This window comes from Sciurus carolinensis, chromosome 3 (assembly GCF_902686445.1).
Source record: "Sciurus carolinensis chromosome 3, mSciCar1.2, whole genome shotgun sequence".
NCBI classification, from domain to species: Eukaryota; Metazoa; Chordata; class Mammalia; order Rodentia; family Sciuridae; genus Sciurus; species Sciurus carolinensis.
The window spans coordinates 96,074,552-96,084,739 of NC_062215.1; the positions used below are offsets into that span (position 1 = coordinate 96,074,552).

At 39.5% G+C, this 10,188-nt stretch overlaps 1 protein-coding gene across 16 annotated transcripts in view; it reads right to left on the reverse strand.

Annotated features, from left to right (window-relative positions):
- Gtdc1 (glycosyltransferase like domain containing 1) overlaps positions 1-9,005 on the reverse strand; it is a 399,059-nt gene extending 390,054 nt beyond the window's left edge. For 4 of the 16 annotated variants that reach the window (XM_047544996.1, XM_047545006.1, XM_047545005.1 and 1 more), the window contains exon 1: positions 8,859-9,000. In XM_047544996.1, coding sequence (XP_047400952.1) covers positions 8,859-8,868 — 10 coding nt within the window. In that variant the 5' untranslated portion in view covers positions 8,869-9,000. Of the gene's footprint in view, positions 1-1,004; positions 1,109-8,512; positions 8,638-8,858 lie in introns of those variants that run through there. The other 12 variants (XM_047545010.1, XM_047545002.1, XM_047544999.1 and 9 more) reach the window with 6 other exon arrangements.
- Between the last annotated feature and the right edge of the window lie 1,183 nt (positions 9,006-10,188).

Sequence of the window (10,188 nt, forward strand, 5' to 3'; positions counted from 1 at the left end):
TAATTACTATTAAGATTTCCATGATGGTACATAACGGGGGTGGGGGTAAGAGAAGAATGGAGGAACTTTAGATTATGTAGAGAAAAATGAGAGGGTGGAGGGGGAGGGAGTATGAAAAATGGTGGAATGAGACAGACATCATTACCCTATGTACATGTATGCTTACACGAATGGTATGAATCTACATCATGTGCAACCATAGAAACGAAAATCTGTACCCCATTTGTGTACAATGAATCAAAATGCAGTCTGTAAAAATAAAAATAAATAAATAAATATGAAAAAAAATAAAAAAGATTTCCAGGGTTTTACTCACCACTGGCTTTGCACAAGCAAACAAAAAGGTAAAAATTTACTATTATTCTGATAACAGTTTTATTCCCATGGACACCCTAAAAGCAACTCAGTGACTCCAATAGGCCTGTACATCACAATTTAAGAAATACTGTCTTAAGGAAATACTGAAAGTTATGAATGATTAAGTTTGAAAAATAAAAGATTTATCATATGTGGATGAATTCTTTAACTCAAAATGATATAATTTATTCTGAAACCAAATTAATAATATATATAATAGCTATTAACATTTTGTAAGCCTGTACATATATTATCTCATTTAGTCCTCATAACACTATTCACTAGCTATTGTGGTACAGATGTGGAAACTGGGGGTAGAGACATAGGAAATTATCTGTCCAAGGTCAAAATGACAACAGTATTAATGAACTCATACAATGAATTATTTTGCATGCTTAATCTAAGTCTTGATAACAATCTTTTTATAATTCTTTTTATCCTTTATTAGTCTTTGTATCTTTGTTATAGATAAAAACTTCAAAACATATAGCTAAAATACTCTGCTGTAGGTTACTCAAGTGAAAAGTAGTAGATCATCTACAACAAATCCAGGTATGACTCCAAATACTCTAGTCAACTTTGTGTTACTACAACAAAATACCTGATAATAAGTTACTTATAAAGAAAAGGAGGCTTATTTAGCTTACAGTTTTAGAGGTTCAACTCCAAGATGATGTGGTCACATGGTTAGAGCCTCTGGCAAGGGCAGCATGTCAATGGTGAGACCACATGTCAGTGGGAGTACTCACATCTTGAGCCAGGAAGCAGAGAGAGAGATAAGATGAGACCAGGGTCCCACAATTTCCTTTGAGAGCACACCCCCAGTGACCTTAGGACATCCTACAAGGTCCTACCTCTTAAAGGTCCACAGCAATCTCAAAATGGCAAATGTGGAGATCAAGCCTTTAAAACACTGGGCTTTGAACCAAACAACAGAAACTGCATGCTCTGCCTCTCTACACCACACACTGGTACATCATTTGTATATATGAGCAGATCAATGGCTTACAAGGGTTTTATGTAGTTTTAAAGTCAACAGGGCAGACCTCTATTTGAAAAGATTTCCACCAACTTGATTACTTCTATCTTTAAATGGAACAAAATCTACTTCCATTTAAAATAATATATGAGACAGTGCATTAATTTATACTATTTGAAAATGACAATGAATCAATGCATCAAGATTACTCTTTTAAAAAGTTTAAAAACCAACTCAACATTGCCAAGTGATATTATTCACATTTTAAAGATGAGAAAACTAAAACTTAGACAAGTACCTAATTTTCCTCAGAAGCATACTGATCATAAAAAATGGTAAAGGGTCAAAATCAGTCTGGGCTAACCCTCAAGGCTAAAATCTTCAGTCACACTGCCTGCAGATACTTAGGGAAGCCTCACACAATGACCTAGGAGCTGCTTACCAAGTCTGAGCGCAAAGCTTGCTGATACCACACACTACCCAAGGCAATCAAGATATGAATCATCATGTATCTTAAAAACCAAGAGATGAAAAGGAAGCTGGTACATGCTGAAAATAAAGGCATGTTCTCAGGTGCTTCAAGTAAAGAACCTATAGTAATGCTAAAGAGAAGTAAATTCATTTGTAAAGGTGTCAGCCCACATCTCTGTGGCTGCAACAGCTTGCCTCCATTTAAAAACAAAACAACAAAGAGCCTAGAAGACAATGTCATCACAGCTACAGTGGTTTGCTACAGATTACACAATAGCTTTCAGATGCCAGGAGCCCAGGAATACTGCAAAACTTAGTCAACTGCAGCAGAAATCACTTTCCTCCACCCCAATCAATGACTAAAATTTCCATTTCAAGTTAGGATCTACAAAGGTCAGGGGTCGGGCCCTGAGATTTGTTTCCATTTCAAGGGTTCACACTACAAAATAACTCCTTAATATTAAAATCTAAGGAAGTCAAGATGAAAGGAAACAAGGTTTATCCAGCTCGATCATCCTTATAAACTTGTTGAAACTCAACTTTAAAGAAGGATCAACATCTTGAAATTGAACAGATGAATGTGGCTTTAATTTCAATTAAATTGTATTCTCAAGGAGTTCCCATACACATTAGACAGGAAGATGACAAAATGGAAGGCTGTGGTGTACCACCTAAAACTAGCAGACAGTACAGGGTAGAGATGAGAAATTATGCTCATCACAGAATACCACTGTGGATTTTTCTGTGGCAAAGAAAAAAAAAAATCCATAGAGCAACTATATCTCCCTCCCATCAATGATTCCTAGCATAAACAAAAGGAATCACTTCTAGTAATGTAAAAGCAGCTGACAGATATATGGGGTGGGGGATCAAGATTGAGGTCATGTCCCTTGACATACATCATTTACACTAAGGATTCCCCACTTATCTGAATTAATTTCATGTACCTTATTTCATTCAGATAATTGAAGTTTTCCTTTTAGAGTTGTAAAGTGTTTACATCAGAATAATTAGTAAACCGTCCACTTAAAAATACCACCACAAAAATTACAACTCCTTTCCCTCCACATATAGACATGTACTCCACTATCATTAAAAGTATGAATTTTGGCCTTCACAGGAAATTTGGTTCAAATGTCCTCTTTTAAAAATTAGCACAAGAAAGTCTACAGGAAAAGTTACAGTCTTACCTTTTAATAGAGTGTTAGCATTACTTGTTAAAGACATAGTAATTTGCGTGTTCAATATATGAGTACTGTTCTGAAACCAAATTAAAGGTTTAGACTACTACGAGTTTGATGACTTGTCTCAATACAATAACTAGGAATGTATGTAGAGCAAAATCAAAGAGGTCTCTCTTTTTAATGAGCAGGTATTTAAAGGTTTTAACGAGAATTTACTCTTCAGTATATACATACTAGTGAACAAAAATAGGTATTAAACTCACTTCTTTACAGTGCCATAATATTTTCTTGTGTAAGAAATATAAAATAACATATACATATTTGTCAAACTCAAGAAAAATTGAAATGTGCAATGCCTTAAAATTCAACATTGTGAAATTTTTACAAGTTCTCAAATACCCTGTCAGATAAATAATATAGTCATTTTTATATGACTATGCTTATAATTTAAAATACATACATTCTCTACCACTAATAATGGCAATGTAATATCTACACTCCTTAAATGAATTTGGAATTTCTCTATGAACATCAGTTTCCAACAATGATATAAAACCTGTTCCTGAAATGAATATATCTAATTAGTACTTATCTATAACCTGCTATAGGTCAGGCACTATACCAAGTATTAAGGATATTACCAAGATAAACATAGATTCACTCAGTCACACCCTTGGGGCACACACAGTCTACAGGAAAGACAGGAAATGATCTCCTAGAAGAATGTATAACAGCCACCTGATCAAATGAAAGGTCAAAACTGAGAAGACAAAGGCAAAAAATCCAACACTTGAAAATAACTAGATACTACTGAACTGGACAAAAAGCATGCATTAAGTGTCTCCACTAAGAAGGCAGCAGAGAACCAAACAGAAGGCTAGTCAGAAAAGGGGTCTAATTCATGACAGCATGAATCTAGGGTATCCTAGAATCCAATACAAGTGAAAATCTAATCCTGAAGAATCATTCAAAATGGTTAACAGCCAAAGAGCACAGCTCTGGGTATCTAAAGAGTCAATCTGGTGAGTGTGAATCCAGGAAGTAAAATCACAGTACACTGGCTCTGCAATACCCCTACCATCTATCTACTAGGGATAAGAACAGTTTCCAGCTCCCTGCAGGAAGGGGCAGTGGCTAGGAGAAAACTGGCCAGGCTATTATGGTACTTAAACATACGTAAAACAAGGTTTCAGTTCCACAGGGACAGGGAATACAAAAAGGAACCACAAAAGAAATATATCAAAGGAGTACTTACCACTAAAGACAGACTGTGGAATTGCTTCTCCAGTTGCTTTCTAAAATCAATAAATAAATATGTAGACACACATATATAAATTGTGTGTGTGTGTATGTGTGTACATGAGTGTACATACTTATTTATTTATACTATGTATTGAACCCAGGGGCACTTTACCACTGAGCTACATCTCTAGTCTTTTGTATTTTGAGAGAGGTCTTGCCAAATTGCTGAGGCTGATCTCAAACTTGCAGTCCTCCTAACTCAGTCTCCCAAGTCACTGCAATTATAGTACGCACCATCACACTTAGCTCAAAAATTAATTTTATCATCTGTTTAAATGACATAAGTGTGACCCTACAGAGTGTGGGGGAAAAGTACTAATTCTTACTAATTGTCTAATTCTAAATCCTAATTCTATCTATAATAATACTGAAATAGTCTAGATGTTTCATGCATGCTTTGTTAAGAAGTTTATGCTATATATTTCTAAAACTCTTTACAAGAAATGTGTTTAAAATAAAAATCTGACAGGCAAACTGAGTATATGTCAAGGGTATGTTAAATCGTACCTCTGTGAACAACAGATGCTCAGGGCACCAGAATGACTCCACACCACTCCACTGCAGAGGCAGGGATAGGTGTGCTTAATGTATTTTCAGTCTTGGTGAAATGGACTATCTGGCACTGGGTAGGCGAAGTGGAATGCAACTGACCTAAGAACCAGCAAAAATAGATGTGAGATGACTGCTTCATACAAATTAAACACCATACAACTCTTCTGTATATTTGTTTTCAGTAATAATATCAATGGGACAGGTGAAGGTAATTCAAAGATATTGTCCCTGTGAAGACTATTATCTATATGACTACATGATTAAACAGGAATCACTCTATGAAATTGGCTCTACATGCCCGACACCCAAATTTTACCAAAGTTCTTCAAAGCATGAAGTGGCAATACTTTCTGGGGAAAAAAGCTTGAAATTTTTCCTCAGGTTTTTGTTTTGTTTTGTTTTGTTTTTAGTAAGTAAAACAAATGCCAGACACCGTGGCACACACCTATAATCTCAGGGGCTCGGGAGGCTGAGGCAGGAGGATTTCGAGTCCAAAGCCAGCTTCAGCAAAATCAAGGAGGTAAGCAACTCACTGAGACCCTGACTCTAAATAAAATACAAAATAGGGCTGGGGATGTGGCTCAGTGATCAAGTGCCCTGAGTTCAATCCCTGGTACCAAAAAAAAAAAAAAAAGTTAAACACACTATTCTGATCTACCAAAGAGGTATGAATAAGTCTAAGAAAAAAGACAGTATTTTAAGAATCACCAGCATGAAGCACAACATATCACATTGGGATTAAACTATTTTTAAAATATCATTTCAGTACAGTTTGCCAAAGTAGTCTAAACTCCAAAAGTCATGTTCCTTACAAGGTCTCCATGCTGAAAAATAAATCCTTATAAAGTGAAGCCAACACTTTAAAATGTGATTTATAGAAACAATGAGTCATCAATTAAAGGTTATCAAACTTCATTCCGTTAGAAACTTTGTATTTCTTTGTTTGATTGAATTGTTGTATCACTAAATTTACATGATGGTGTCCTTTCCTAATTTCACAGTGACCAACAAATATTAAAGAACAAAATTAATGTTGCTTCTCCCAATTTTTCTAAAGTATTTGACCCCAACTATCTTTCGATATCAGAATTCAGCTTAACTGGTTGGATACAAGATGATAATAAGTTATTTCAAGTTTACCATACCTTGATTCAGATCTTCCAGGCACTCTCCTACCAATAAGATCACAAGCATTTACAGAGTTCCTACTACACAGATTAATAAGACATGGTCCAACTTTCATGAAGCCACTACCAGAAAAGTATACACAACCCATAGGTATTTACTAAATGCCTACACCAAACACAGCTGAGAGAAACACAAAAAATTCACCCCAGACAACAAGAACTTCAAGACTTCTGCACTTGAGGCCCAGTTAAAAAATGATGTTGGGGATGTTGGAATTAAATTATTACATGGTACTAGACCTCCTAATTAATATCAAAGTCACATACCCCATAATTCTAAAACTCTCAAAAATACCAATCAGCTGGCAGTGACACAGACTACCTGAATCAAGAATATGAATAAAGATTCTTGAAGTGAAAAATAATCACTAAATTCAAACTAAATCAGAAAGCAATGTTTCAACTGAAAGAATGTATGTATTTCTTAAGTATAAATAATTTGCTTTTTTTTTTTTTAAATCTAATGGGCCCAAATCACAAAGTAAGGCACATATTCAAAGCAAAAGAAAAAAGAGAAAAAAAAAAACAGTAATTACTACGCTTTTTCTAGGAAAAAAAGAGTGTGGGGGGGGGGTGTTTGCTGGGAATATAACTCAGGTGTACAGCATTTACCTAACAGTCTGAAGTCCTGGATTATTCAATACCCAGCAAAATACAGTAATAATAATAATAATAATTAAACTTTGACACAAGAATATCCATTGCAGAAGTCTGAATTACCTAAAGTGTTTAGTTAATTAAGACAACCAGTTCTCTTCAGATCCTGCTAAATCTCTTCAAGAAACTCTTGGACTCCTTATTTTTCTGTAAAATAATAGGAGTTGGATTACACTGCTAAGGTTATGTATAAAGCAAAAATGAATTTTTTAGTGTTATTGTATTTTTATACCTTTATTACATTTATTTTATTTTTATGTGCTGCTGAGGATCAAACCCATGCTAGACAAGGGCTCTACCACTGAGCTACAACCACAGTCCTACAAAACAAAAAAGTTTATACTTCTGTGAGTCTTAAGATTAAAATGTCAACATGTTTTCCAAAACAGGAGTAAAGAAGTCATCTTTACACCTCAAAATAATAATGCTATAAAATGTACCGTTTCTTATCTTTTCTCAGAATCATGCTGATTTCATGACTTAAAAGGTACTCCAACCCTCAACACTAAAACTGTTTCATTAAATACAGTACAGAAACCTAAGGAAAAATATATACTAAAAGAGAGTGGAAACTGAGAAGAATCTATTCCATATCAGAACTGGAATGCATTAATTAAAATTCAATATTGCACTTGGTATGTGGGTTCCTACATGAAAACCCTGTCATGGTTAAAGTTTAAGGTTAAACAGGTTAATAGAATCCAATAAAAAAGATCTATTGAATTATTCTGAACTTCTTTTCTGCAGCTCCTTTACCTGACCACCATGTTAAGCTTTAAAATCAACTTCGGGGGTAGCACCAAATAAGCAAGGCAAGCCAGAGAACTTGGGGGCTGGGAACTGAAATCCACCACGTGTGGAAAATCACCTTCAACTCACGCTTTCCATTTCGAACTGTGATACAGGTAGAGGAAAAAAATGTAAAGCATTCTCTTTGAACCTCCCATCACAGGGCCTCAAGCATTAACTCAAGAAATGTCTCAAAGATAATCTAAAGCAACATAATTCTAAGACTCTAAAAGTTGTATTTGCGAAGGAAAAAAAAAAAAAAAAAAAACCCACCCCGGGACGAACGGTTAAATTAACGTATTATTGCAACTTCGCTGTGGAGTACACCGTTGACTTTTCAAGACTTAAATTAAGAAAACCTTTCCACCTGAAAGGACGGACTGTCTGGGTTCCGATGGAAATACTAAGTATGTGCTGAATTCTCAGAGGGAATGGGCGGGAGCGGAGGTGCACCGTGAGGTACTCTTGTTTCCGCGGACAGTGGGGACTGGGGCGCTGCTGGGAGATCCGAATAGTGAGGACGCAAGGGCCTGGCGCAGGTTTAGGGAGGCAGCCTGAGGTCTGAGAGGAGGGCCCTCCGCCTACAGGCCAACCGGGGGCAACTGGTCTCCCTTCTCGCCGCGCAGGGAGACGTGCCCCCCACCCTCGCAAGTCGTGCTAGGAGGAAACGACGCGCGGGCCGCGAAAAGCCGGCACACAGGACGTGAAGACACCAAGAAAACTAAATTATAAGTCGGCCAGTTTGCAGGAGGAACGGTACGCAGTAGCCTGGACTCCCGGCTCCAGGGGCCGGGCTCCCGGCGCGGGGCGCACGACAGGCAGCGCAGGGAGCGCGGCGCGTGCGCCGGGGAAGCGCGCGGCCCTCGGCTCCGCCCCTCCTCCCACCCTCCGCTCCTCGCGCGGCCACCGCCGCAGCCCCACTGGGAACTCCGCGCCGCGCGGCCCCGCGAGGCGGGCGCCGTGAGGAGAGGGGAGGGGCCGCGCTCCCCGCCTCCCCGCCGGCCCGCGCAGCTCCCAGCCCGGAGCCCACTCACCTCCTCCTCCTTGTCTCTCCCTCCTGGCCACCGGCGCGGCCCAGCCGGCGACGCGCTGACGCCGAGCCCCTCCCCCGCAGCCGCCACCGACGCCGCCGCCCCTCCCGGCCCGCGGCCGCCGCGGCCTCCGGGCGCGTCAAGCGCGGGCCCCGCCCTCGTCCCGCCCTCGTCCCGCCCTCGGGCGCGAGGCTCCGCCCCCGATGCGGCTGCAGCTCGGCGGGCTCTGGGTCCCTGACTCAGCAGCAGCTCCCGCCCTCGCGGTCTCTAGGACTGTGCCCGCCGGCCGAGCTGTTCACACCTGCCTACTGCTCGCAGGCCTCGCTCGGCTTTCCACCTCCCCGCTTACCCTTTCCCATCACGTCAGCGTCCTCGGCCGCCCCATCAGCTTTTTCGTACTCTTTCCCCAAACCTTTAGTCCTGTTCTAAGCTCGCGTCGGCGTTTTCTCATTCCTACTGGAGGGTGTGCCCTCCTTACTATGTTGGTCTTCCTTCTTGCAGTTTTCCGGCCAACCCCTTCTGTCCCCTTTCTGGATCCTCTCCCTGGTCAGCCGGAGCCTCAGGGTCCTGGTGCGTCACCGGCTGGGTAAGCGCTGTGCAGCTTGTACCTCCCGGGCGCTTGCTTTGCCATGCGTCCTAATTTCTCTCACTCAGGACCCCTCTCGGATCCCTGCTAGCAGGGTCACGTTTTTCCTTTTCCCACATTTTGCGCATCCTTTCGGTTCTCACTATTTCACACACTTCAGATGAATTTAGGATATTAAACAATTGCATATTCGCGGTACCGCTTACATGAAGAGTCACAATAATTAAAAATCATTAGGCAAGGCGACAGCAGTAGTGACCAACTTCTGACTAGCCAAGTTCCATCTACACTTTCCTTTATGCGATAATGAATTGACGCTTAAATTTCAAAGGATGAAATTTTACGTTGGGGATTACAATTCAAGATTTTGAATGTCTTTTCCCCTTCAACCTAACTTCACTTCAGCTTTTATGTACTCAGTACACAGTAGAAACAGCACCAGGAACTCTTAGAGCTTTGGGGTCCTTATCTATCAGATGAGGAATTTGTCTCTCTCTCTCTTCCTATTTTTTAATTTCCTCTGATTCTGAATTTTGGATTTCGTATTTGGATAGAAGCTGTAGGTTAAGTGATTCACACAAAGGCAAAACATGCGATTGTAACTGAATGTCTGGTTAATTTGGTAACTTCATTTTTAAAACTGCAACTGCAAATTGGCAGACTTAGGCTGTGATGCAAAAAGTTAAGTGTAGTCCTTTAGAGGAGTTGCTTTAAGTCATGTGAGTAAATATTATTTTCCTCAAATTAAACAGTTAAAACTATCTTCTGTTCTAAACAAAATCCACACTCTATGTGGACCTTCAAAGTTTAGAGCCATTGTTTAATTGAACAGTATTACAAGCATTTGAAAATCTAATAAACCATCTGTCCATTCACTCTCACACAAATTGGGAACCAGAAAAGAGTAAACGCCAAAAGCTAAAAGTGAGGATTCCTAACTGCACATGAAACTAGTAAATCCTATTCCACAGAAAAGCGTCTGAAAAACCCCAAAGGCTATGGCTGCCATTTCATTGCTTTGAAAATAGAATCATATAATTTTATAATTGAATTTTCTAGTCCTTAAGATGATCTGGAGTCTAATCTGTTCATT